We start from the raw sequence: 26,017 nt of genomic DNA on the forward strand, positions 1-26,017 counted from the left end.
CCATCCATCCATCCATTCATCCATTCATACCAAAGACTTGACATGATTGTAGTTGTTTTAGACCTGTTCTGATGTGGTCTGACCGTTGCTACCTTTAATAAATTAGGTAAAACTATATGAATTCTCCCTGAATATCGCCTAGGGTGTCATTAGGTTCTTTGACCATGAGATGGCAGTAGAGGTCCTTGTTGGCCATGTTGGTTCACATCCCACCCACCTATTTTATCTAACCGTCGCGGGGCGTTTCCTGTTCCGCAGCCGTCGGTGCCATCTTAGCAGCACAGAACCGCCCGTCCGAGAGTTTCCGATCGTCCGTGTGCGTCTTGCCCGTCATCCTCCGCAGCCTCGGTTTTACGCACAACTTCGCGGTGCCATGCCTTCCGTGCAAAGTTTCACGATCGCCTGCGAGGCGCTGAACGAGCACGGGACTTTCTCGGAGGGAGATGTTCTGAGGGGCAAAGTGACGCTGGCCTTAATTAAGCAGATCAGTGCCGAAAGTATGTTTGTTAAAGTGACCGGAGACGCGAGTGTGCATTGGACGAAGAGGGTCAACGATCGCACGTACACGTATTCTGCAGATCACAGATATTTCAAACTAAAGCAGCCTTTAATTCCAGAGTGGGCGAAGGGTAGGTGGTAACTCCTGGATGATTTACGCACGCATCATGTTCAGCCTCGCATCATTTGGGTCTGTTTCGTAATAGCATTTGAGTTTATTCTGTGCAAATACTGGGGGAAAAAATGCACGTGATGTACAGACTGGTACATAGGTACATAATCACGCGTCCACATTAGATTCAAAAGGCCAAAGTTCAAATCTTGCTGCACTTGACTATATTGTGACTTCTAGTTGTGATTAGTCTCCTGCTAATAATAGAGCCGTCATGACTGAAGATGGCGGGTAACAGCTGTCAGCATTGACACTGATTCTTTCCATTTCAGATGTTATTCCTCCAGGTACCCATGTGTATGATTTCGTCTTTAACTTACCATCATGGTACAGTAAGAGACTTTACTGAATGTCACAATTGTTTGAATTGTTTTACTCCTATTTGTTTAAGAGAGAACAATATCAACCTGTTGGTTCTTGATTCTAGTGGGATGCCTTCATCATTCAGAGGGAGACACGGGAAGATCGTCTACAAGCTGACGGCAACCCTGGCCAGGAGTTGGAGGCTGGACAGAACTGTAGAACAGGAGCTTAATTTTAACTCCCGGTCCATCCCAAATCTTCCGACTTTCCTGGTGAGCCAAAGGTTTGAACTATTGCGTATTTTCTGTGATGTCACTGCGTGTACCTGTCACCCACATAGATGCTGGGTGACACATTGCTCAGGAATTGTGTGTGTGTGTGTTAAGTGTATAATGTGTTATCCATAAAGCCTTTAAACACTGTAATAAGCCTAAATTAACCCTTCAGTATAACCACATGGTTACATTTTGACATGCTTAATTATATTACACTGTAATATCACCATTGTTGCAGCAGATATTTTGATTGTAGCACGTGGTATCGTAAATAATATGTGATACTTTAAGATGCTTGTCATCGTCCCCAAAGCAAATCTGGGTCTAAACTGATCGTTCTTTATTGATCAGTTACAGCAAATATGCACCACAAACAAGGAAATGGGCTTTTTCTCCAAAGGAAACGTGCAGATGGACGTCATCCTCGACAGGAGAGTTTTTGCCCCGGGTAATATGAGTCACTTTCATGTGTGTTCACTCCACTGTTGGGGCATGTTGCACAATTATTACTTTATCAAATCCCAGACCTGTTCAGTTGCATTAGTGTTTTCTGTCGTAGAACCGTGGTAGTACGGACGTTGTGTATTGTATTGTGTAGTTCCTCTTCATGACATGCTGCACTGTCTTATGTGGAACCTGAACTGGAGCTGCTGAATGCTAATCTGCTATATTTTGTTCCCGATCAGGTGAAACTATTGCGGTTGTTGCTAAAATCAACAATTCCTCTTCCAGTGAAATGACGCCCAAATTCAAGCTAAAGTGTGACATCGTGTATCGCGCCCAAGGCAACACAAATCACGAAAGCAGCACCATCGCCATTGTGTCCGACCAGTGCGTGACACCCCGCACACAGAAGACTGTTAACTGTGCACTCCAGGTTCCCAGAGATCTGGGTCTGTCCATCCAGAACTGCAATCTAATCTCAGTGGAATATCGCCTGAAGGTGCGTGATGATGTCATTGTCTTTTTGATATTCTCAGTGGAGATGACTTCCTGCTGCATCGCGTCTAAATGAATCTGTGGGTATTGTTTTTCCCCCATCAGGCGTACTTGGATATCAGCTTCGCTTCTGATCCAAAGGTCGTCTTCCCTCTGCTCATTTGTCCACACAGCATGATCCACGGCGGCGCCGCCCGGCCCCATTCTGCCAGTGCCGCCGGGAGTCCAAGCAACTGTGATTTTCCTCCTCCTGCAGCAGCGGCCAGGCCATATCCGGCTGGAGCTACAGGAGGCACTCTGAACGCCAGTGTTCCTCCTCCGATCATGGCTATGGGTCCTTACCCTTATTCGGCAGCACCACCTCCTCAGTACCCTGCTCAACCAGCGTTCGTGCGAGGGAGCAGCCCATACCCACATCTGGCTTCGCCATATGGGAGTCAGTTCTCTTCGTCCTCTGTGCTTCACCCTCCGCCTGCTGCTGCGGCACCACACCCACCCCCTAGTGCCCCGGAGATCCCACCGATGAACACATATCCCACCCCTCCACCCTATAACGCAACACAACCGTCTGCGCCACTCATGAACACGGACTTCCTGTCCCAGCAGGACGAACCTCCCCCATCTTACTCGCTTCTTTTCCCGGAATCTTCTGCCGGACAAAGTAACAGCAAACAATAGAATGTGTGCTCACGCGCAGATGCGAAAAAAGAACTCCTGACGCTTGAAATAATGCCTATAGCTGTGTGTATTCAGGAAGCAAATACTACCAAATTGTGCAGTTTTCTGTGCATATAAGCAGTTATCCAGTATGCAATGTTTAATTAGCTCTTCAGGTCTTTAACTCCAACCACTATAAAGATATGTTAGGTGCCTTGTTGAATTTTTACATTAGTATTAGAGTTAATGACAACTGCCTACCTCACTTTTGTGTTTTAAGGCCTACAGAAAGCAACAAAACATTTTGAATTATTTTATATTTTCAGGTTAGATGGGGCCATTTGATTCCCTTACAAACATGAGCTTTACGAACAGTCGTGCAGTCCTGAGAAGGAGCGTTGTTGAAAAGAGCTCTGCTCCACCCAGGTCTTTGTTGTCTTGTGTGTTTTCCATTTCCCCCACCAAATAAAGCATGTTGCCAGGCTGCTTGTGCTCCCTGTCCTTTATCGTGGTGATTTCTTTTGAGTAAACAGTTGGTGTACACCCTCAGACCCTCAATGGGATTTATCAGTTGTTACCAGATGTTATTTTTCAGTATTAACATTTAAGCTGCTCCAAAAATAAAGGGAACACTAGATCATGGCTTTGAGTCACACCTCTGTCCAGTTAGGAAGCAACAATGGCGATTAATCACGTTTCTCTGGTGCCATTTTTAAAACAGCCTCTCATAAGGGACAGGTTTCTGGTTTCAGGTTGCGGCCACAGAGCATTTCCGCCTTGTAACCCTTTCTGACTGATAATATTTAGGTTCATTTTCCCAGCACCCTCACTGCTAATGGCAGCGCGAGGCGGTATTGGCCTGCAAGAGTCGCAGCTCCTCCAGGATGCACATCCTTGTGAGCCGTATTCAAAGGTTTGCTGTATCCCAGCAGCGTGGAGGAGACACCCAAGTAACAGCCCAGTACATCACGAGAGGTGGAGAAGGGGAAAACACCCAGGGCAGCTATCTGCTCCTGTGTTCAGGAGAAAAACAGGAGCCCCACAAAATGAACTGTGTGTAATCCATAAAATTAGGAACTGGAATAATGTTTCCATTCTTGCAAGATGGTTTAACTTCAGCTAAAACAATGAGGTTTTTGTTTTTTACAGCTGCTGAATACCTGTTGACATTGGGTTATAAGCCTTAAACCACACCTTGGCTATAACTCATATCCAACTCATATCTGCTGTAGGGTGTTGACTTGCTCTCCGACCTGCAGCTGGGCGGAGCCGGAAGTTCACCTTCGGCTCAGGGAACGCACCCAAAACATCCACAGCATCGGATTAATCATCAGCAGGTGAGGGACATGTCCCCGATCAAAGACTTCAAGCTGCTTTATGTAGCCCCGAACAAGGAGAACGTCTTTTCTGGCGGAGATACGGTGGCCGGTAAGGTCACTTTCACGCTGAAGGAGGAGACCAAAGTGAAGGGCGTCGCGGTCAAGGTAAAAGGCGAAGCTCATGTCCACTGGTCCGATGGGACCGGGGACCGGAAGAAAAGCCACAGCGACCACAGGAGATATTTCAAAGACAAAGTTGTCTTAGTGGAAGAAGGTAAGACGGGTCCACTCGTGACGGCAACAGGTGAACGTAATCGAGCGCGCATGTTTGCGCGCGCGCGTGCGCTGGGAGGTGTCAGGTGGATTAATGGGACCGTCAGCGGTGGTTGGGGCGTCAGGTCGCATCATCAAGATTTAATGTTAATATAATAAAAATAGAATTGAATATCACTTGGATATAAGGTGTTGATGGTTCCTGTGTTGTTGAAGGATGAATCTTGCTGATTTGGGTTATTTATAAACTGATATTTACATGAAACTTACAGTCTGGTCACAGCGTCTCTATTTGAAAATTCAAATTGTAGGAAAATGATTTTATGATTGATGGTTTTGTTTGACATTTGGACTGACAGAGACATTTTTTTCTTTTGGCTTTTTTTAATCTTGCCCACGATTAACTGAGATAAAGGGTTTTTGCTGGCAGAGGAAACCATCGATTGGTGATTGTGGGTTTGTTTTACAGGTGTTGAGCTTCCTAAAGGTGACAATAGCTTCGAGTTCAAGTTGAAAATCCCACAAGGGTGAGCGGGAACTTTCTTAGTGTATTGTGTCACGAACTAGTTGCCCTCAAGACTAACCGATCAGGCTGGTTTTTGCCTCAAAGGGACTTTCCGTCATCGTTCAAGGGGTTTCATGGCAAGATCGTTTACACGCTTGAAGCCAAGATCTCCAGGAGCTGGCGCGTGCCTTCTTTCGAACACAGAGAGCTCCGTTTTGTGTCAACGTCTACACCACCCGTTGGTCCTGCAACGGTAAGTGAAATTAGGAGGGGGAAATTCGAAGAAAACATTAAACATAAACAGCGTTTGTGATTTTCCTGGTTATTTTCCAGTATCCTACTTCAGGCTCAGTGGACAAAGAGTTTGGAGTTTTCTCCAAAGGGCAGGTCCAGCTGTCAGCATCTGTAGACAGGAAGCTTTGCTGTCCAGGTAAACACGTCTCACTGGGTTTTAATGCTGTCAAACGGTTGTGATAAGACAGGTCGGACATAATGTCCCTCAGGTGTTCGACAGCCTTTGTCAATGATTGTGGGTGCTGCTCAGATAGTGACTGCCCCCAACCCCTCCTTCCTTCCCCACAGGTGACACGCTATTTATTAGTGGCACCGTGTGTTACGCTGCCTCGAAGGATACAAAGCTGAAGTTCAGTTTACAGCAGAAAACCGTGTACCGTGCCTTCGCCTCTACTACACTCAGCGATGTGAGCCTGTGCAAGATGGTCGGGGAAACCATCAAAGGGAACTCGGAGGAAACGTTCTCCTGCCAAATGAAGATTCCCGACGATGCCGTCAACACTGTCCACAACTGTGACATCATTTTTGTTGACTACTACATCAAGGTAATTTCAGTAATATGAGAAATGAGATTTTATTAACTTTTTTTTAAAATTTATTTCAGGCTAGTTCATTTGTTTGCTAGCTCCAGCACGTGCAATAAATTTTGCTAATTGCGCCCTAGTACCACAATGTTTCTTACGGTAAAAGTGAAAAAAGAGGCCAGTTATTCCAGAATTTCGGAAGTTAAATTTCTGCTTAATGCAGGAAACTCTGCAGAGAGACTATGGCCTGTTCAGTCATTTCATGCCTCCGTATGTGGAACAAGTCAAAAGCCAGTCCACATCCAGCCAGGTTTTCTGTCCTCCCAGACAGAAAAAAGGCAAGTGGGAACCCGGATCAAAGGGTTGTCTACCTGGTAGCTCAGAAAACCAGTTGGATTGTGGGCCTGGGTCCTGATACCTGAGTGTATAACTACTGGTATCTGCGTTAGCAGTAAAGTCCTATATGTAAACAGAGCTACACATTATTGCACCTTGTCACCTTGTTTTTGCAGAAAATGATGTGATTAAGCGCAGTGTTGCTTTAGTGCGTTTACTAATGTGTTTGCATTGTTGTGTTAAAGAACATCTTAACCGTTACAACACAGGAAGCTAAACAAAAGCAGTTTACAGTGTACACACTTGTTAGCTGATTTCCTTCTGCTTTACAGGTGTATGTGGATATCAGCCTCGCCATTGATCCAGAGGTGAAGCTACCAGTGGTCATTACATCCAGATTGCCGAGCCATGGCTTTGGTCAGGCTGGTCCTCACCCTGCTGGAGCTCCCGGTTACAGTGACTTCCCTCCACCTGCCTTTGCTCCTGGACCTTATCCCGTGCCCGCACCTCCAGGCGCATATGGATACCCAGCACCTAATCCCACCCCGTACGGGAACACGGGTGGCTACAACACCTACTGGCCACAGCAGCCCGCTCCATATGGTTTTCCTGCTCCAGCTTTCCCTTCATCTGTAGATCAACAGCCAATGCCTAACGCTCCCCCTCTTTTTCAACCACAGCCGCCCCCAGATTATGGTTCCCTCTATCCACCTGTGCCTGGTAGTTACAGCGACACTGGGCCACCTGAAAAACAATAAAGTTTTTCACATAAATAATCCAGAAACCTCAGCTGAGCCAAGAAGACAGCGGCAAACAAAGGGCCCGAGCCAGATGATGCTGGATAGATTGTTCTGATTTGGTAGTTTGTTCTGATAAAAGTTCCTCTGAAAGTGTTTATTGTTCAACAGGTCAAATACTGATCAGAGTCGCTTGATTGACCAGGCTACAACGCACACACACACGCACACACACACACTCACACAACTTTATTGTACGTTACATATTTTATTCAGTATCTACATCGTTCATTTCTCTTCATCTTAATAGAAGTGCTGTACTTTACAAGTTTATTGTTCATTTTTATTATTCCATAACATGCTTTGACATTCATTTACATAATCCACGATGGTGTAGCAGAAGTTTGTAATAACAGTTACAACATTCCAGAGCTCTTTAGAGCTCTAACAGAAGAGAAACACAGTTACGCTCAACTCAACAATTGCTTTGTTTTTTAAATGATTTCTGTGGAATAAGGGAGTTCTTACTGGGAAAATGAAGTTCTAAATCTCCAAAGATGTAACTGGGAATGTGTAGAAGAATATGGATTTGTTGGCAAAAAACACTTTGGGATGATTTTTATTATTTAAAAAAGTAAATAAAATTTCTAAAGCTGGACGGTCGAATGTAAAGTGAAAAGCAGGCAGGTGGTGGATAGAAACTGGCCCCAGAGGTTATCTGCTGGCCCAATAAAACGACGTTTCTGAAAAATCATTGTGAATTTCCACTGAGTTGTTGCGATTACGCAATATTGGACATTTGTAGGGGGCGTGTCTGTGTATCTCTATAAGTTAGGTGAAAGATTGCTCAGACAACGTTCAGATCTGTAAATGTCTCCGATCAAAGACTTCCATTTGGTTTACAATGTTCCAAACTCAGAGGAGACGTTTTCTGAGGGGGACACGGTCGGGGGGGCCGTTTCTTTCGTTGTCACAAAAGAATCTAAAGTGAAAAGTATCCTGGTGAAGCTGAAGGGAGAGGCGAGCGTGAGCTGGAAAGAAGGAATGGGAGACGACGCGACCACCTACAGCGACCGCCGGAGATACTTCAAAGTCAAGAACTACCTAGTGACGCAGGAGGAAGGCGGTGGGTGCACTTTGGGTCTCTTTTCTTTTCATTTTTAGATCTTTCCTGGATTTTACATTGGTTTGCATGAACAAAGTGGGCGCGGTCAACGTGAGACCAAACACATTCTTAAATTACATAATGTCAACGTCCACGCAAGAACAAACTTGCCGAGAGAGCAACGAAATGTGCGTTTTTTGCATTTTTAGTCAACGCATTTGTCACATGACACCATAATATATGCAGTAATTAGCAGTGATGACGTGGCCGGGGGACTCTCCATAAGTTTGAATTTAAGGGGGTTTTCAGCCGTCTCCCTAAAATCATTTTTTAGAAAACAGAAAATTAACGCAATGATAAATAATTATATTACAAAAAGAAAAATGTGTGTCATGTTTAGTTTTCTAGGAAGAAGTTATGTTTGTGGTTGTGTCCTCAGGTTCAACACTTCGTCCTGGGCTCCATAACTTCAACTTTACACTTCCAATTCCACAGGGGTAAGAGAACATTTCTCTTTGCTACCAAATGGTTTTAATTTGATAGAATTTTTTTTTCTACAAATTTTTTTCTCCTTAATTTCAGAAACTTTCCCTCTTCTTTCAATGGGCAGAATGGAAAGATCATCTACACGCTGGAGGCAAAGATCTCCAGGAGCTGGCGGATGCCTTCACAAATACAGAGGGAGCTCAAATTCTTGTCAAGGCCTCCTGCAAACCGTGTCCAAATGCTGGTATTTAAATCCTACACATACAGTATTGAAATGAACTTGTTGGGTTAACGAGAGGTCACGTGATTCAGGGACGCCCATATGTTTTACCTAACGCATCCTGCAGGGGGAGCTAGTTGACACCTTGTGGTTGATTACGCCTCCGAATAATTGTCCTCTTTTCTTGGTCTGTGGTCTGCTCACTAAATAAGGGTTTAAGGTGACTCAAAGTAGCTTTTTTTCGACCTGATCTTTGCCTTTGAATTGTAAGATGCACTGAGCTGGCATGACTTTTGTTTGATTCTTTTCAGTGTCCCTACTCTAGTTCGTTGAGCAAAGATGTTGGCGTGTTCTCCAAAAAAAAGGTCCAACTGTTTGTCACCGTTAACAAAAATGTTTTCTTCCCAGGTAAAAACTCCCCATCCTTCTGTGAACTAATGTGCTGATGCTATACTTTAAAAGCACCTATACCCATGTGATAAATGTTGATGTATTTGGTGTCCAGCTTGCGTTTCAACTTTTTTTTTTACGTTATTCATCCCACAGGTGAGACTGCAGCCGTTGTGGTCAACATTTCAAACCAATCTTCCACAAAAATGAGGCCTAAAGTCAAATTACAGGAGTGCGTGGAGTACCGTGCAAGGTCCAGGACGACTACCAGTAGTCGAAACTGGGGCAAACTGGTTGGGGAAACTGTCAAAGGGAATTCCGAGGGAATTTTCCACTTCCAGGTTAAGATTCCTGATGAAATCATCCCCTCAATTCTCAACTGTGAAATCATCTCAGTGGAGTATAACCTCAAGGTACCTGATAGTTACAACCATGTCACTCTTGTCAGACTCTATGGCCTGTTTGCATCATTTCCTCATGTTCAGTGTGTGGTGCTGTGTTTTAGCAACCTGCTAATGTATTAGCTGTTCAATATAGATAGAGTTTATTTCTTGATCTGTCTTTTGTTCTGCAGGTTTATTTGGATATCAGCTTTGCCCGTGACCCCGAGGTGCAGTTGCCACTGATGATCATTCCTTCTACACTTGCCTACCTGTACTCCGCTGCTGCTGGGGGGGCTCCCACGTGCAGTGACTTCCCTCCATCCGAGCCTTCAAGTTTCTATGGCCCTCCAGCACCATATAACACTCAGGATTTAAACACATGGGGATTCCAGGATCAGCTCCCACCGACGGTCGCTCCATCCTCGGAGCATCCCCTGTTCCCGGATGAAGGACCTCCGTCTTATCAGTCCCTTTGGCCACCATACAACACTTGTGATGCACTGGGTCAAACAAAAAAAATAACCTCCAACAAGAATACATCATTTTGATGACCGTTTGGGCCACAGTTGACTCAGCTCACCCACATGAGCTCATGGATAATATCAACTACATACCTCCAAAAAAAGAGCGACTGTGGCTCCCCTTCCTGTGATATTCCCTATTCCCTATATCTTTTTTCCAGGCTGAGAGGGTGATTTCTCATGTGTAATCTGCCTGGAAGCAAATAGCTGTAAATTATTGTAGAATGTTAATTATGCTGTTGCCTTCTTGCCTTCTGCCCCTGTAAAACAAGTGTTTTGTACCATTTTACTGAAAAGAGCATCTGACACATTTCACACAATTGTCCAGTGTCATTACACGTTTTGCAATATGATTGTTATGAATAAAGTATTTATGTGTTTGACCAGATTTTATCAGCAAAGTGAGACTTTCTGGGCTGTTCTATCCCCGTCAGAGGGCTGTTTGAGGATTAGCACTTAGTTCCCAAGGGCGATGAGGGTCCTCACAAGGAATAAAGCACTTCAAAATGAAAGCTTTTTGGGGGGGGTTGGAACATCGTGGTGGTGTTTTATTTGTCCATTCACTAACATGAGCACCCTTCAGCAGTGCTTTAACATTTTCTGCTTCTCTGGTTTAACTAGACTATAGTGACTGATTCTCTTCGTTCCAGTTTCCTTGGAAACATGCACAGCACCTCCAATTCAAGGTCATTTAACTAGGTGTACCAAGGAGATGTAACAATTCTTATTTTGGTCTTTAGGCTCACTGTGGCATCCACAGCTTTTGTTTTAAGATTCTGATTCCAATGAGGTGTGAATTTCCCTTATCAAGCGTCAATAAAGGAGAAATAAAGGATTCGTGAAAGGAAGTAGGCAGGTAAATGAAACAGATGAAAGTTAGTAGCAACTGCAATGATTCATGATTTACTTTCAGAATTAATTTATCTGCTTTATTATCCTTCTATCAAGTTTTCTGGACTGACAAAACTTTCTGAACACGGTGATTTCAGGGACTTGACATCAGTCATCATGAACAGTACCAGTGGTTAAACTTTAGGGGGCGCCGTGGCGCATCTTTTCTCGGGTCACAATTCTGATTATAAGAAGTGAATAATTCCAAGACATAGCAGCATTGTGTCCATCTGTACTTTCCCTTGGCTGCGTGAGCCTTTGAGTTCCATATCGTTCCAGATCCCACACATGGGAGCAAACAGGTCGGCACTTTCCCTAAAGAAAAAGGAAACTGTTGCCAAAAGTCATTATTCCCAGGTAAAATCTGTTAATCCTACTGGCAAGACAAGGGTTGGTCAAATACATTAATTGTAGTATGTCACCTTGCATGTTAACAAGAACAGTATATGTAAAAAAAACCCAAAAAAAACCTCTTTTTGTTTTACAGGTCAGACCAGGCATGGGCAAACTAAGGCCCGGGGGCCACACGCGGCCCGTTAAACATTTTAATCCGGCCCGCCAAACTTGAAAAATTAAATGAATAAACCTTGTTAATGTTAAATTTTCACTGCAATTCTGGTGTTTTCCCACTAGAAAAAAGACAGTCAGGAGGAGAGTGATGGTGATATCCTGAAGGATAACAGAACTTTCAGTGCTTTAAAATAGAAATGGTTATTAATTTTTTTTAAAAAGGCACATTTTATTCATTTGATTTTAAGTGTTTTAAGACTCATTCCAAAGTCAGATATTTTGTCTCTTCATTTTCATTTGAAATTAAAGCACATGTTTTCTCCATATCCCAAGATGTGTATTTTTTCTCCAATGAGGTGAGGTTACCAAAGCGCTCCATCCATCCATCTGCTCCTGGTCCGGCCCCTTTGTCAAATGTTAGAACCCATTGTGGCCCACGAATCAAAATGTTTGCCCACCCCTGGGTCAGACTATATCTGCTGTCACGGAAGTTTCTATTTTCTAAAACACTCAACTCAGTTTCCATCAGTACGGCAGGCACTCGTCTCCTGTCCTAAAGCAGTTTGCGTAGGGTAACTTCTTCCTATGTTGTCCCTGGGTCACCCACCCAGGGTGTACCCAAACCTCTCTCCCAAAGGCCCGTGCATGTGGCCTTGTATTTGTTACATATTGAGTCCCAAATACTCGTTATACTAGAAAAGTGAGGACAATTTTAGCATAGTGGGGCCATTTTGGCTGGGCCCCACAGCATCAGTGGGTTGAGGTTAGAATCGGGTTTAGGTTAGAGTCAGGGGATTATTTGGGATGGTTGGGGTTAGGGCAGGGAGCCGGATAATGACACTGATAAATTAGAATACAGCATAATTCGTATTAACGGACGAAAGATTAATTATAACCTAACCTGACCTAATAGAGACAGATTTGGGTTGCATGAAACATATGCGTAGATTTGGGCCTAAATGTTCATGAACTATAACCAACAGGTTTAACGCGTTCAGATTTTGATTAAATGTTTTTTATGATGTTTTTTGCTCGTGAAACTTGTTTTTAAAACACCAACGAGGTTGTGAATAAAATAGACATTCATTGTCTTTTGTGTGGTGGGGGAAAACATCACGTGACCACGCGGGCCACCCAAAGCTGTCCCATTCCTCACTTCCTGGGAAGACAATCCCATTCATTTGGAAGCACCGGTTTTCTCCTCCCAACAGATTTATGCTCCTTAAATCTCAGCAGTAGGAGCTCCGAACGTTGTAAACACATTCTCTCCGCTGCTGTGGCGATGCGGAGTTTGATGCGTGGAAATGAACGCAACAGACTAAACTCGGCCAGGATTACTAATCAATCGCAGAGAAACACTGGAACCATTCCAAACACCCCAGAAATGCCCAAAATGGAATCTGCGGTGTTGTCTGATATGCAGAGAAGATGCTTTCGCTCAGTGATGAATGCGTGCTGCGGGGAGTGCGTGAAGCGTTTCTCCCCGCCCACTTGCACTTTCTGCGGTCTCTGACTGACGTGCAGAGCAGACAAGAACTCCAGAACCAAACACCTGCCATGGAAACACGTCTGCGCTGCGTCTGTGTGCTCGCACTCGTCATCTTGAAGGGTAAGCTGTGCGCAAAAGTTGCTTTCTCGTGTGTTGCCGAGCAGCACGAATCCTGTTTCTGTTGCTGTGCGGGAGCTAGAACGTGACGTCACCGCAGAACTGGACTTTACACGGTGCTACTAATGCTGGTTTTCCAACTTAAAGCGAAAAACACAACTTTATCCAAGTGTTTATGGAGGGTTGCTCAAGTTGGGGGGGTAAAAGTTTCCTGCAGCACAAGAAGTTTCCTGTTGTGTCGCATCCATTTTGATGGATGCTGGAGATGAGCGCCCTCGCAGAGAGTGGATGTGTGTGTGTTTCATGTTATTGTAGCATGCAGACGAGGCGTGTTTGCGGCATTTTTTTTCTTTCAGAGCTTGCAAATACACACACCCTGTTCTGATTACCGCCTAATATTCTCTGAAGTTCCTGCCTTACTGTGGCGTTCTTGGTTATGGAGTTTCTTAAGTAGCTTAACTCATGAGATCACGATGTGTGTGCAGAATTTGAAAGAAAATGCTGAAAAAGCAGTGGGAAAAACATCTGTGTGGATGGCCAAAGATTCAGGCAAAATGTGTGTGTGTGTGTGTGTGTGTGTGTGCGCGCGCGCGCGTGTGTGTGTGTGTGTGTGTGTTTCCCCTGCACAGGTGTGTCAGCCGTGAAAGTTCAGAACAAACTGTTGGGGACGTGTCTGCAGTCACACACCGGCAGAGTGTCCCTGGCCGAGTGCACCCCCCACTCAGTGGGACAGGAATGGAACTGGTTCCCAGAGCAACAGGCTCTCGTGAGTCAGCAGAATGAGGAGTGTCTGACAGCACCTGGAGGGCAGTACGAAGGGGTCCAGTTGAAGCCCTGCGTCTTTCGGGCTGGAGCGGACACGAACGGCGCAGCGGAGGAAACGGAGGGTTTGGAGAGCCAGATGTGGTCGTGCTCCAAGAAGGGTCACCTGACTTTGATCAGCAGCAGGCTGCACCTCAGTGCCTCTTCACAGTCCACTTTAGTGTTCCTTTCTAGGGAGCATAAACATGTGAGTCCATTCCAGTCAGATAACTGAAATCTAGATCTAATATTCAAAGATGTGTTTGTTTTCTCTTACAAACAGGGCAGCAAGTGGCGCGCACTTGACAACCAGACGTTGTGCAGTAAGAGAGAGAGCATGCATCATTCATCTCCCCTCCAGCCTGAGGGAAAACCACTGGAACCACGGACTTATCTGAGTTCTGCCTCTGATGTGAACAAACAAGCCGGATCATGTAGGCACCTGAATGCTTCTCTATTATTCATGAAACAAAGACAATTAAATAACTGTGAGAGATCAATAACATGATATATTAGAAATACAAAGAGTTCCACGTGTATTTTGTTGCAGATGATAAACCTGAGAAAGGAGTAGGAAGAAGTTAATGCTTCTTTTTTACTCTATTTCTAGGCTGAATCAGACAGATCTCTTGAATTTAGTTCCTCAGTTATTTATACCCTAGTGAAAGGAACCATTTCGGACCTCGATGCAGTTTGCTTTTGGGATAATGTCTCTTCTAAATTTATTTATTACGGCAATAAAACCAACAGAATTAGGACTGTTGTCAGCTCTTTACAGTGCTGAATCAACCCGGTACCATTACGATGGAACACAGTCGTTGTTAATGGGTGGAGCATCGTCAGCCCTTCATGATCACTGCGGTGTTTTGCTCATTTCCAGCCATGATGGGAGCGGCGGTCACGGACACTAATCATTTGTCCCCAAGCATCAAAACCACTGCTGATCCCACCATGGTCTTCTTCAGTATGGATTATGGTAAATTTGCTTAACTGCCATAACAGTAAATATTTTGTGCAATTTCAGGTGTGTTCTGAGTGTAAAATAGGTGTAGGGTTACATTTCTACCACTAGGTGAAGCTGCGTGATTAAATAAGAACTCAGGAATTTGGAGTCTTTAGAAGGAGGGTTTCAGTCTCATTTTATTCCATTTTATTCCACGCACGACAAGTGTCCCAGAGCACTAAAATAATGTCATGAAAATACATAAATCACGAGAACTCAAAGTATATCTCTTATATTTTGTAAATAGTAAATATTGCGCCCCTGGTGGGCACAAATAGAACTGCGGCTAATGTCTGGCCCACAAGTTTGACGGCCGTGTTTAGAATGAATGAAGAAGAACAGGAGCTGTTACTGAGCAAACATGAAGTCTTCTAAAATGACAGAACTCCATTCATGTGAACAGGGATGGGCTGGAAGGTCACCATGCTGATTCTGAGCTCCTTGGCTCTGGTTCTGGGTACCGTGATCCTCATCCTCAACGTTTACTCCAACAGGTGATGCCACATACACAGAAACACACCAGATGGGTCCCTGCATGCAGAGTTTTGGGTTTTTTCCTGCATTGTGTCTCATTATTCACACATTAAAGAACAGTTGTTCTTGGTGGTCAAATTTAAACACCTTTGAGACCTAGATTGCAAATTTAAACCAAGCAAACTAATCACTAGCTGCACTCCATTTGTTTGAGACATCGTTCTATTATGTGAGGAAGCCAGAAATTAGCTTGTGTGTTTTGTCTCTGTGCTCAAGGAGAAGGAAGGTGGTGTGTGTTCTGAAGTCGTACACTCCGAGGCCAGACGCCAGTGTTCCAGGCTCGCCGGTTCCCAGCGAAAGAGCCCCGCTGACTGAGCACGCCATGCGCCTCCCCCTCTCCTCGCCCGCATTACAACGCGGAGAAATCCTGATCGAGTGGAAGGATGGCAGCGTGACCCCGCTGTACGAGGCCTGAACATCGCCGAGCGTCTCCAGGGGCCAGTCGGCGCCCTTCTGCCCTGGCTCCAAATGTTACTAAAACGTTGTGGGTGGTTTTTGTGACATGTTGACTTTGCGGGCTGACGAGCAGCTCGTGCACAGACTTGTTTTCTAGTTGAAGCAATTTAATGTGAACAAAAAGCACCGACATTGTGACTAAACTCTTTGGACTGATGATATCAGGATGTTAGGAAATAAAGTGAGTTGCTGGTTTGTTTTAGCATTAGAAGCATTGCACAGTTCCCTGGTAGTTAAGTTGCGTTCAAGAGCAGCTAGAGTTGGACAGGTTAACCTAGTTTGTCCTGTAGATCTTAAATGAATGTTAGATATATTAGTGCTGTTCTTGTTGTACCACGATTTGATCCAACGTAACACACTAAGAAAACTGCTGCCAGAGTTGACACTCAGCACTTTTTTTTTTTACTACTGACATATAATTTTTAAAAAATGAGTTTCCCCTTTTTGTCGTTGAAATTGAGCCCCAATAAAACAAGATGATGAACGTACAAGACCAACTGAGTGGCTCCTCGCTCGCGTGCTGCGTCGTTACGTGCTACTCTGGCTACTCTGCATTCTCCTCGTATTTCAGATACTCTGGACTGGTGGACGGTGGGAGTTCAGTCTGTTGGGAACTGGGCTGAGGAGCAGAGGGTTCTTGGTTCAAGCCCCAGTGCAGATCAAAGATGGGAGGTGTTCTGGTGGTAGGGGGAGGTGCCAGAACACCTTCAGCACACTGCTGAGGTACCCTTGAGCAAGGTAATGAACCTGGCATTGCTTATACAGGGCCTTCGATGAACTGGGGACTCATCCAGGGGCAGACCTACCTTTGCCCGTTGTGGAGCCCCAGGTGACCCCAAAAGGGATCAAGCAGTTAGGAAGACGAGACGATGGGACCAACTCACTGAGTAATTCTAAGACAACCTTTATGGATGTCTTCAGGAGCACGTTACGCTCTGCTGAAGGTTCCAATGTGCATTTTCTCTGGCTTGGAAATTTCCTCACAGGAGCAGTCGGCAGCCAAAAAACATCAACTTATACAGTAAGCTAGCTTTTTAATCATTTAGATATTAGCAACAACATTAGATTCACTTTTGTGTTTTTGCATGTGTGTTTTCAGTGTGTGTGTTTGTTTTTTATTGTGTTGTCATGTAAATAACATACATAGACCACCGAGCTGACACGCCACTCCCCGGCTGGTAGTGTTTATACTAATGAGAGAGCACAGACTTTAATGGATAACACGCAGCACTTGGAAAATCACACGGTATCCCATCAACTTCCTGAATACATCCGCAGTCCTGAGGAGGGAAAACAGGAGGTTCAGAGTCAAATGGAATGACGTATCTGAAGAAGAGCTCATTTTTAATGTTGGGATTTATTGTTGAAGCTGCAGCTCGTGTGAAACCTCAAAACCCAACAAGGAGCACGAACACCTTCTCAAATAGGCCTTCAAATAGGCGATCCCAACCCAAACAGTAGTAAATCACCTATTTTCTTACCGACTGTACCGAATGTGCACAGACGTGTCTTCTTCGAATGGGAATAAAGGGTGTGTGAGAGCGTGCTGAGTCAGCGCTCTCTGGTTTCGCTCCTTACAAAGGACGCTTCAGTTTAGCAGCTTCAGGCTTTTTGGGAAATGCATTAAATGCTGCTTGTGGCTCATTAGATTTCACAGAGTGATAAATGCTTCCAACATAATGTACGTGTTTTCCTGTTGCTGCTGTGCTTTTATCTTTAAGACCTGAGAAGAAAAGAAGGTGGGGATGGGGTGGCTGCTGGGTTGAGGAACCTGGTTTGTGTCCTGCCTGGACCTGCACAAATGCCTGAAAACAGTTCAGCTGGCCCATCGCCGCCACAGTGGCGTGGGTGAAAGCCTTCTAAAGCCGCCCGTGAATGGCGTGAAGGACAGTCCCAGTTGGAGCCCAGGATGACGGCAGAGGAAGCAAAAGCAACAGTAAACAGATGGGAGCCAAGGAAGTTGGACTTATGCGTTTCCTCCTCGCTGACGTCTAATTCTGAAGAAACATGCTCACATCTTGAGTGCATGTGTCTGTTGTCTTAGTTGTAAACAACAGTATGTTCGTTAAGGGCGTGGCGAAGGCTCACCAACCATCTGAAGGTGCACATTAGGCTGACGGGAGATTGGACCTATGGTGTGACTGATGGACTGGTTTCCTACTGTGATTAGGGATAAGAGAATAAATGGTGGATAATTAGACACACAGATGATTTAGGGTTCAAATATGTCCGTCTGACATGACTTTTATTACTTCCATTTTAGTTTTACTCAAGTTTTCTAAGAACAATGAGGGTTGTTTCAAAAGCATCCAAACTGTTGGATTCCTCTGCCGTTGTTCACTCCTGTACCACCTTCAAACCGTCTATTCTGCTTTGATGTGCTGGCCTGATTTCTTTGAAGCCTGTTTTTTTGTTGGGAGTGTTTCCGTGCTCCAAAAATGTTGCGCCAGAGATCGTCGGACAGTTTCCCAGAGTTGGGATCACCGCTGCTGTGAGTGCAGCGAAACATCTCAGTAAAGAGGCTCCGCTGTCGCATGTGGCCGACACATGGTGCTGCACACCCACCCTCAGGTAATCTGTGGCAAAGATCTTATAGATCCATCAATCCTTCTTTCACTTTCTTCAGGGTTTCAGCATGGTGGTCCTAGTCCAGAGGATTATGGATACACTCTCTCCACCGTTGTGATCAAAATGAACCTTTGATGGAGTTTGTTAGTTTTCCCCCACATATTCGAACAACTGTTGTGTTTCTTTACTGTTTTTATTGCCTTCAGATATGACCTTGACACTCCTCTTTGACCTTGACCATGAAGAGCTGTTCAGCGGAGGAAGAAGAAGAAGCTTTTATTGCCGCTGTTTTCTAATTGATTGCGCAACCAAACGTTGAGGCTGGATGATTGATGAGTCCTGAGCAGCTGCAGCTTCTGCCGCCACTGTAAATCAACCCAACCTGTCGGCTCTTTGAACCCAGGATGGAAGAAAAATTCGAAGAAACGAGCCAACCAAATAGTTGAATTGGAGCGGAGGCAACAAACGGTTGGCAAACCGAGAGCGAAAAGATGCAGAGAACCACGAAGGTGCTGACGAGTGTTTGTAGCAGCAGCTCTGCAGGACTCAGACTTCATCCCTTCACCAACGTCCAAAAGGTTCCTCCCTTCAACGTCCAAAAGGTTCCTCCCTTCATCCCTTCACAACAGATTTGAGTGAGTTTTTGCAGTTTGGTCGTTCAGAGGTTCTCCAACATTTTTCTTTGGTTGTGAGTCGGACTCACTTGTCCTGCCTCGTCTCTCCTAAAGACACAGCTAATAAATCAAACCATCAATCTAATAATATCCTTCAACATTGTTTGTTGTCTCTTTTTTCGATTATACCCATGTAAATTGAGCTGAAATCGGCACATTCGTGCTCATATCACAGCTCCTTAAAGGCATTTTTTATGAACCTGCCTGCTGAAAACACTCTTGTATCTGCATCTGACCGACATAAGTGACCTCTTCAGACACCAGTTGGCGGAAGTGTTGCGTGCTCCGAATTATGCCGCACAGTTTCCTTTCATGGAATTTTCTCTTCAAAATTCATAAAAAGGAGGGAGCCTATAATCAGGCCGCTTGCACGCCTAAATGCTTTTAAGGATAAACGGCAAAACTCTCAAATAAAACTGAAGTCCTGGCACGAAGAACCAGGACTGGTTTGATGCACAGCGATGAACAAAATCCCAGCTGTGGTCTGTGGAGTTCCAGCCTCAAAATAGCTGCGTAAAAATGCTGCGGAGAGAAGCTTCTAAAGTCTTCAAGGAATCAAGGAATGTCTTCGGAGCTGGACTCCAACCTCGGTGTAGAAACATCTCAGAGAAGGAGACGTGGAAGGCCCAGAGCGTCTGAAGCTGATGTTTTTAATAGTCTTTTATCTGACAGAGTCGCTGAGAAAATAAACCACAAATTGGGTTTTCAGTTTGCCATCGGAGGTGACTAAAAGTAGCTTAAGAGGAGAATATTTGATCCCAGTGACAGAAGAATCTGGAAAAGCGCCGACAGATTTAATAGGAGCTACGTGTCGTAGAGATGCTGCGATTGTGTTCGTACCGCTGAACTCTTTTCTTCTGTGCGTAATTTTTTATAACTAAAAAAAAACACAACGCTGCATCGATAAATAAACAGCTTTATTGTATATTGATACAAACACGTTTCCATTTCATTTACTTTCCAACACGTAATCACATCGTTGTCATAAATGTAGCACGATCCTTTCAGGTGGTACATAAAAACCCACAGTTGTTATTCATTAACACATTATTATCTTTCTTAAAACACCTTTTTCTGCTCAACATCCACAATCGTCTCCATACTTCAGACCTTCAGGATTCAAGATGGCTGCAGTTGGCTGGAGGACGGTGGCGAAAGAGGGGCCATATTTTATCCTCGATGAGTCAAAGCCCAACAAACATCTGATATTCATAACGATGTCCCCAATCTTAACAGTGAAAGTTTAAGGACCGACTGAATACGCCTCTGTAAAAATGACTAAACTAAAAACAAAGGAATTCAAACACTGTTCACACTTGTGTGTCACTAGGATGCAAATGTTGGGTTTAATGTAAAGAATTAATGTAATTCCATTTCCCCTTCCTGTCTTGCTCCCCCCCCCAGTACGGTACAACGCAAAATATTGTAAATGAGTGGCCTGATTTCGCAAACACAAAGAAATCTCGCCAAACTGTTGGTTCTGGGAAAAGTGGTAACGAAAGAATGCAGCAGTGTGTGACTATTTACAGCGCGTAGTTGTGCTGCCGAGCAGCCTCACAGGATGTCTTTGGTGTGTTTGGCGTTTTCGTTGGCAGAGACGTTGGTGAGGTGGAGGTTCTCCTCCTCTCGGCTCTTTTTGTCGCGCGCCTCTCCCTCCACGTGGAAGCCCACCATCAGCTGGTAGATGACCACGCCAATGATGGTGCCCAGGAACGGTGCAAAGGTGGGCACAAGGAACCACCCGTTTCTAGCGCTGGAACGTTGGCAGGAAAGAATGTATTGGCAACATGTGGGATTTTTGTGCTATTTTAAACAGACCACGTGCACAAGGGGCATCCTGTGTGTGTTTTTGTGCACTTTCACAAGGAAGCCATTTCATCTCCGAGGACAGGACATGTGTTTTATGGTAGTAAAATATGACCATAGCTAAGGTTGCACAATAATGGCGGGGTGGGGGACTTTACTTAATGAGCCTGCTGCCGTTTCTTTAAGTTGCAACATGAATTTACGTTCTCTCAGCTCTCCAAAATAAAAATTGTGCCCAGAAGGATCAGTGTGTGTTTAGTTTTGCTAATCATATGACCACATTGCCGCGGAAAACGATGTGCATGTTGTTCCTGGTGAGAGCTGAGCATACAAGAGTATTCTGACATGACATTTAGAGCGCGTGTTTACTTTCTTGAGCTTCATGTGTCAATAAAAAAAAAGCCAACTGCAGCGAAAAGGCTCCACCTGGGTGTGTCTTAATAACAATAACAGCCAGTTTTACCTGTAAATTCACCTAGAATAATTAACACCGATACAATCTTTTCAGAAGCTCATAAATGAAATAAATAGATTATTAGCTTCGTTATTAGCTATGTTGTTTCTACTTACGTGAAAACTTCACCGCCCCATCCCGCCATTGCTGTGAAAATACGTGGCCCGAGGTCTCTGGCAGGGTTAACAGCATAGCCAGAGTTGAAGCCCATGGACAATCCAATGACCAGAACCACAAACCCAACCGTGAAGGCCTCCAGACCCTGGGGGATTGGGTTGTTGTAGGGATCCACGATAGCCAGAATACAAACTATGAGTGCTGCCGTACCAATGATCTGTGTTCAAAGGACATTCGCAAAGTGTGAACGGGTGGTAAAACGTCTGAGAAATATTTCTGAATGACAGAAATGACCTGGTCAAAGAAGCCGTTGACGAGGGTGAGGTGTTTTCCGGGGTACGTAGCAAAGATTCCCCCTGTGAAATTTCGTCCAGACATGTTGAAAGCTCCGGGGAAGTCGAACAGGGCATCTTCACGGATGCGAAATGCAAAAGAAATAGAGCATTAAACTTTTAGCAGGCAGGTTACGCTCAAAGTACTTTTAGCTGAAGGCTCTTTGGAGCCAGTTCTTACCGTAGTACATGCCAAATATAATGGCAGCACCAAAAAAGGCACCGATGGTCTGAAAGAAGAAGTACACAGGAAACTTCCTCCAGCGCTCTCGTCCCAGCAAACACAGGGCGAAGGTGACCGCGGGGTTCAGGTGGCCGCCTGCAAGCGTAAATATCAGATGCTTATATACCAGAATGTGCTTTTAAAAGGGATGAAAAACGACGTAAAAATGTTAGAACGGCGCTTTACCTGATATCTGGCCACACACCAGAATGCCTAAGGTGGCAGCAAAGCCAAAAGCAAAGTTGACGGTCAGGAACATGCCGTGTGTACCCTTGCTCAACACCAGCTGGGCCACAGCACCACAGCCAAACATCTGGAGACAGAAAAGTGGAAATGAAAGGCCTAAGAACGTATGTTCTGAGGAGCACGTGCTCCCCCTGCTTTGAGTCGGGGTGATGTAAAGGAAAGAGGAGCTCTGTGTGACACGAAATAGGAAGCAGGAGCATAGACGCACACGCTTTATGTTCTAATCTAAAAGAGACATTAAACTGAAGCTGCTCCTCTTTGAATATCTGCTCCTGTTAAAAGGAGCCTCTGTTTTCTCCATGTAAAGCAGACGTCCTGCAGATTCTGCCTCATTCTTTTGCATGCTACGCGATCAAGCGTCTCCGTCTGCCCATGCATACATCCTGCCTCCTCTGTAGAGCTCGGCAGGAACGCGGTGGTCCGTGCACACAGGTTTTCTGTTCCAGCCCCCTGACGGCGAAGCTTTTCTCTCATACCACTGGACCCAGATGTCTGAGCTTGAGGGTCTGAATGGAACGTTGTCCCCCCATCTTTCCTGCCCGTGGGCGGGCCGAGGCACGCTGTCAAAATGTCACAACTGTTGTCGTGTTTATGGTCTGAGAGTTATGCCACGATAACTTTTGTGATGAAAATTGGGAAGCTCGGCACTTTTCCCTCTTTAATGTCAGCGGCGTCTGGTTGCAGGCGGCGGGCCGCCACTGGCGGACGCCAACTTCCTCACTTGGATCACGTTTCACCAGAGAGGTTTCGATTAACTCCCAGACTGTCCGTAACTCTGGGAGCCGAACTGCGAAGGCTTTCACAGCTTCCCCACGCCGCTGTCATAAACTGGCATTTCCTGACCTTTAACCTTTAATTTTGGTGGGTTCTGCACGCACGCAGCTACTCCCACCCCTAAACACAGCTGGGGAGCATAACCCCCCCTCCAGACATTGTTTTCGACTTGACTCTCCAAACTACTTGCCTCTGATCATTCCAACTTCTCGACGGAGAGCCTCAAAACCCCCCCTACAGCTACGGTTCCAGTCTGGAGCGGAGGTATGAAGTGGAAAATGAAGTTCGCATTTTGAGATCGCCGCGAGGGCCTAAACAAAGCAGTCACAGCGGGGTGCCATCAAGGATCTGCCTATAGTTGACCTTCAAAGGACATCTTTTCAAAGCCCCTTTGGATGCCGAGACTGATTGAGCACTGAGGCATTCAGGGACACTATAGTGATATCCGGCCACTGAAACGTTTTTATTGGTGCCGTCTGCCCAGATTGAGTTCTGAAAAATACCTCCACGATAAAGGATCCACGTACAGACTGTGCCAGGAATGCAATAAATCAATAGTTCTCAGACGTCTCTGAGGTCGTCCCGCCACGAAAACAACTGAGACGCAATGCTTTGCCTCACGTGTGGAACAAGCGTTGACAGGCCCGCCAGCGTGAACCCAGGTGACTAATGAGATGGCGAACGGGCCCATTACAATAGCAGTCCCAGTGAAAACCGGCCCCTGTGCTCTGGTTCTCCGGTGGTTCTGACTCTCCCTGGGCTGCCAATGACATGTGTCACCTCCGCCACGCCTTCCCCATCACAATAAGGGAATGACATCAGCAAGAGCCGTGCACTGACTTTAGAGAAAGGTGTTGGAAATATGCGTTTGTGATGCACTGAATCGATAAAACCAGACCTTTAAGCACCCTTCTTCCAGTGACCTTCGTTTGTGTAAAGAATTACCTGTAGCGCCCTTGCATGTGCACGCTAAAGACCTGCCGAGAAGGAACCGCTGCCTGTTAAACTGCAGCTGCCGCCTGTAAAAAGCTAAAATTATTAGCTGTGCTTCTTTTACAAACGCTTGTCCGGCATCTGCAGCTAATTTAGTCAGTAAACAAACGTCTCCTCCTCCTCGAGAATGCAGGATTATTTAACGTTACTTATAACACACACACACACACACACACGCACACACACACACACGCACACACACACCCCTCTGCCTGTAAAGTGACAGGACGCTTTCAAAGAGTTATTGAATTCAGGATCCCAGCTCCATGCAAATAATGTGTGAATGTAAATATTGTTTTGTCCACAGCACGTGCACAAACTGCTATTTGAATTGAGCGCTGATAACCTCTCGACGGGACCATAACAGTCTTTCAAGCCAACTATGGTGCGGTGATATGTGGTCCAAACATCAAAACACATCATCAAAACTCATCAAAACATCAAAACTCTACATGGAAAGATGTGAAGTCCTACAAATACAGATGCTGTCAAACAGAAAACAGCTGTTTACGTTGTTTATCAGGACAGGTTCCATTTTTCACAAAATAAGTATGTCAAAGGCATCTCGTGCTTACCACCAGGATGAGGGTGCCGAGACACTCTGCCAGGCCCTGACGGATCAGCAGGTTACGAATCTGGAAGAAGTGAGACAGTTTCTCTAAGTACACCTTCTGTCTGCCCATGTTTCTGGTCTGTGGAAGCTGATGAGGCTGCGAGAAGACGTGCACGGAGGGTGGAGACGCTCAGTGAGTGGCACTGAAGCTGGAAGGGCTCCTCTTTATAGAACCAACGTTTTCCTAAACAGGGCCAGAGCCAAGTCTGAACTGGGCCCCACCCTCTGAACCACACCTCTCTGCTTTCTCCTTCACTCCTTTACTCTCACTTAACCACACACACACACACACACACACACACACACACACACACACACACACACACACACACACACGCAGATATTTCTATCTTTGCACGGCCTCTTACTGACATGGTGTCTTCTCTAGCACCTTACCTAAACCTTAACCTAAACCCAATTCTTATCTTAACCTAAACACTAAGTCAAAGTTTCAAACGGCCATTTGAGGTTACAGGGAGGCAGCCAAGATCTTCACTTTGCTAGAGAAACGCACAATCTTGCCCTCATTATGCAACACGTACAGGAGTGGAAACGCGTTTCCACTGATTTCCACTGAAATAATACGGAAGTTCATTTGAAGTGTTTTTGATAATACTTCTCCATCGACAACATTTGAAACTACTATGCTTCTACTCGTTACTGTAAAAGCTAAATCATTTTAAAATCACAATTTCTCCTGCAGTAATGCATCAGCAAGCATCACGGGCATATTCTGAAGTCTTTCGATCCTCTTTGAGGGAAGATAAAGGGTGAAATTGGTCTTTTGTCGACTGTCATCTCCACACTAAAGTTGTTCATCAACACAATCGCAGCCGTGACCCCTTTAACCTGCAACACATCCCTGTTTGCAGCCTCTGCACCTGTATTTTGGTTTTTATTTCGCTCCTCAGCTGTACCTGCTTTCCTGACCTGCTCCATTGTCCCTGGTCTGAAACTTTATCCCCACATATTGTACATGTTTTTGTCTGACTTCAATAGAGGTGTGAGAAGTTTTTTTTTCCAGTTTTTAAAGCAGGGAGAACTCAGTGAACCCTCACGTTATGTCGCATTCTTATTCTGACTTTTATTTCGTTTTTTTTTTTTTTAAATGATGCTTTAAAAAAAATCATCAATGCTACTGAAAATAAGTCTATAATGAAATATTACATTTTTGAGCAGAATGCATCTCACTGAGACAAAAGGCAGAAGGCAGGACGGGCACCGACTGATGGAGAACTGGTTTCATGAGTAAAAGCCTCCTGAGGCGGCATTAGTCACGGCGGTAACGATGGCGGCGTCAAACTATGTTGAATTGCGCAACACGTTACTGTGTTGGTGTTCGATTGTAGACGAGGAAAGAGTCGCGCAGCTTATGTAGAAACACCTAGTGTATTTGCATCTGCTTGTTTTACCCATAGAATGCTGCATCACACCAGCATTTAAACATGGAATTAATGCAAAAAACATAAAAAAAACTGT

General features: G+C 45.0%; 5 protein-coding genes across 7 annotated transcripts; 4 read left to right on the plus strand and 1 right to left on the minus strand.

Annotated features, from left to right (window-relative positions):
- The first annotated feature begins 234 nt into the window (after nt 1-234).
- Nucleotides 235-3,328, plus strand: LOC130525974 (arrestin domain-containing protein 3-like). Its single transcript, XM_057033295.1, has 6 exons — nt 235-629; nt 943-997; nt 1,098-1,245; nt 1,600-1,696; nt 1,935-2,191; nt 2,293-3,328. The coding sequence occupies exons 1-6, from the start codon at nt 374-376 to the stop codon at nt 2,863-2,865; spliced, it is 1,386 nt and encodes a 461-aa protein (XP_056889275.1). The 5' UTR covers nt 235-373; the 3' UTR covers nt 2,866-3,328.
- A 768-nt stretch (nt 3,329-4,096) lies between these two features.
- Nucleotides 4,097-7,388, plus strand: LOC130525975 (arrestin domain-containing protein 3-like). Of its 2 annotated transcripts, none has more exons than XM_057033298.1 (6): nt 4,097-4,437; nt 4,906-4,963; nt 5,047-5,194; nt 5,275-5,371; nt 5,524-5,780; nt 5,983-6,189. In XM_057033298.1, exons 1-6 carry the CDS (start codon nt 4,191-4,193, stop codon nt 6,172-6,174), a joined length of 999 nt encoding a protein of 332 aa, XP_056889278.1. In that variant the 5' UTR covers nt 4,097-4,190; the 3' UTR covers nt 6,175-6,189. The 2 variants fall into 2 exon arrangements, with proteins under 2 accessions (XP_056889278.1, XP_056889277.1); XM_057033297.1 differs by lacking the exon at nt 5,983-6,189 and adding an exon at nt 6,428-7,388 and having other exon boundaries at nt 4,107-4,437.
- A 140-nt stretch (nt 7,389-7,528) lies between these two features.
- LOC130525976 (arrestin domain-containing protein 3-like) lies at nt 7,529-10,325 on the plus strand. Its single transcript, XM_057033299.1, has 6 exons — nt 7,529-7,958; nt 8,377-8,434; nt 8,520-8,667; nt 8,955-9,051; nt 9,190-9,446; nt 9,608-10,325. Exons 1-6 carry the CDS (start codon nt 7,703-7,705, stop codon nt 9,962-9,964), a joined length of 1,173 nt encoding a protein of 390 aa, XP_056889279.1. The 5' UTR covers nt 7,529-7,702; the 3' UTR covers nt 9,965-10,325.
- Nucleotides 10,326-12,575: 2,250 nt separating this feature from the next.
- On the plus strand, nt 12,576-19,078 carry si:dkey-245n4.2 (uncharacterized). Of its 2 annotated transcripts, XR_008950644.1 has the most exons (7): nt 12,576-12,947; nt 13,574-13,953; nt 14,029-14,179; nt 14,626-14,721; nt 15,152-15,242; nt 15,499-18,309; nt 18,513-19,078. XR_008950644.1 is itself a non-coding variant. In XM_057033381.1 (6 exons), the coding sequence occupies exons 1-6, from the start codon at nt 12,767-12,769 to the stop codon at nt 15,695-15,697; spliced, it is 1,098 nt and encodes a 365-aa protein (XP_056889361.1). In that variant the 5' UTR covers nt 12,576-12,766; the 3' UTR covers nt 15,698-19,078. The 2 variants fall into 2 exon arrangements, 1 of the variants encoding a protein (XP_056889361.1); XM_057033381.1 differs by having other exon boundaries at nt 15,499-19,078.
- Nucleotides 19,079-19,880: 802 nt separating this feature from the next.
- aqp3a (aquaporin 3a) lies at nt 19,881-24,692 on the minus strand. The gene is made up of 6 exons (XM_057033382.1): nt 24,501-24,692; nt 22,099-22,225; nt 21,871-22,008; nt 21,652-21,767; nt 21,357-21,574; nt 19,881-20,733 (listed from the first exon to the last, which is right to left on the minus strand). The coding sequence occupies exons 1-6, from the start codon at nt 24,606-24,608 to the stop codon at nt 20,535-20,537; spliced, it is 906 nt and encodes a 301-aa protein (XP_056889362.1). The 5' UTR covers nt 24,609-24,692; the 3' UTR covers nt 19,881-20,534.
- Nucleotides 24,693-26,017: the final 1,325 nt, after the last annotated feature.

Source organism: Takifugu flavidus, chromosome 5, assembly GCF_003711565.1.
Source record: "Takifugu flavidus isolate HTHZ2018 chromosome 5, ASM371156v2, whole genome shotgun sequence".
In the NCBI taxonomy this organism is placed as follows: Eukaryota; Metazoa; Chordata; class Actinopteri; order Tetraodontiformes; family Tetraodontidae; genus Takifugu; species Takifugu flavidus.

Coding starts and splice junctions, on each gene's coding strand:
- si:dkey-245n4.2 (XM_057033381.1), top strand. CDS start 12,767: ATGCTTTCGCTCAGTGATGAATGCGTGCTGCGGGGAGTGCGTGAAGCG. Junction 14,180..14,625: donor GAACAAACAAGCCGGATCAT/GTAGGCACCTGA, acceptor GCTCATTTCCAG/CCATGATGGGAGCGGCGGTC. Junction 15,243..15,498: donor CTCAACGTTTACTCCAACAG/GTGATGCCACAT, acceptor TCTGTGCTCAAG/GAGAAGGAAGGTGGTGTGTG.
- LOC130525975 (XM_057033297.1), top strand. CDS start 4,191: ATGTCCCCGATCAAAGACTTCAAGCTGCTTTATGTAGCCCCGAACAAG. Junction 4,438..4,905: donor AGTTGTCTTAGTGGAAGAAG/GTAAGACGGGTC, acceptor TTTGTTTTACAG/GTGTTGAGCTTCCTAAAGGT. Junction 5,372..5,523: donor CAGGAAGCTTTGCTGTCCAG/GTAAACACGTCT, acceptor CCTTCCCCACAG/GTGACACGCTATTTATTAGT.
- LOC130525974 (XM_057033295.1), top strand. CDS start 374: ATGCCTTCCGTGCAAAGTTTCACGATCGCCTGCGAGGCGCTGAACGAG. Junction 998..1,097: donor GTCTTTAACTTACCATCATG/GTACAGTAAGAG, acceptor TCTTGATTCTAG/TGGGATGCCTTCATCATTCA. Junction 2,192..2,292: donor CAGTGGAATATCGCCTGAAG/GTGCGTGATGAT, acceptor TTCCCCCATCAG/GCGTACTTGGATATCAGCTT.
- LOC130525976 (XM_057033299.1), top strand. CDS start 7,703: ATGTCTCCGATCAAAGACTTCCATTTGGTTTACAATGTTCCAAACTCA. Junction 7,959..8,376: donor AGTGACGCAGGAGGAAGGCG/GTGGGTGCACTT, acceptor TTGTGTCCTCAG/GTTCAACACTTCGTCCTGGG. Junction 8,435..8,519: donor ACACTTCCAATTCCACAGGG/GTAAGAGAACAT, acceptor CCTTAATTTCAG/AAACTTTCCCTCTTCTTTCA.
- aqp3a (XM_057033382.1), bottom strand. CDS start 24,608: ATGGGCAGACAGAAGGTGTACTTAGAGAAACTGTCTCACTTCTTCCAG. Junction 22,226..24,500: donor TCGGCACCCTCATCCTGGTG/GTAAGCACGAGA, acceptor TTCTGTCTCCAG/ATGTTTGGCTGTGGTGCTGT. Junction 21,768..21,870: donor TATATTTGGCATGTACTACG/GTAAGAACTGGC, acceptor GCATCCGTGAAG/ATGCCCTGTTCGACTTCCCC.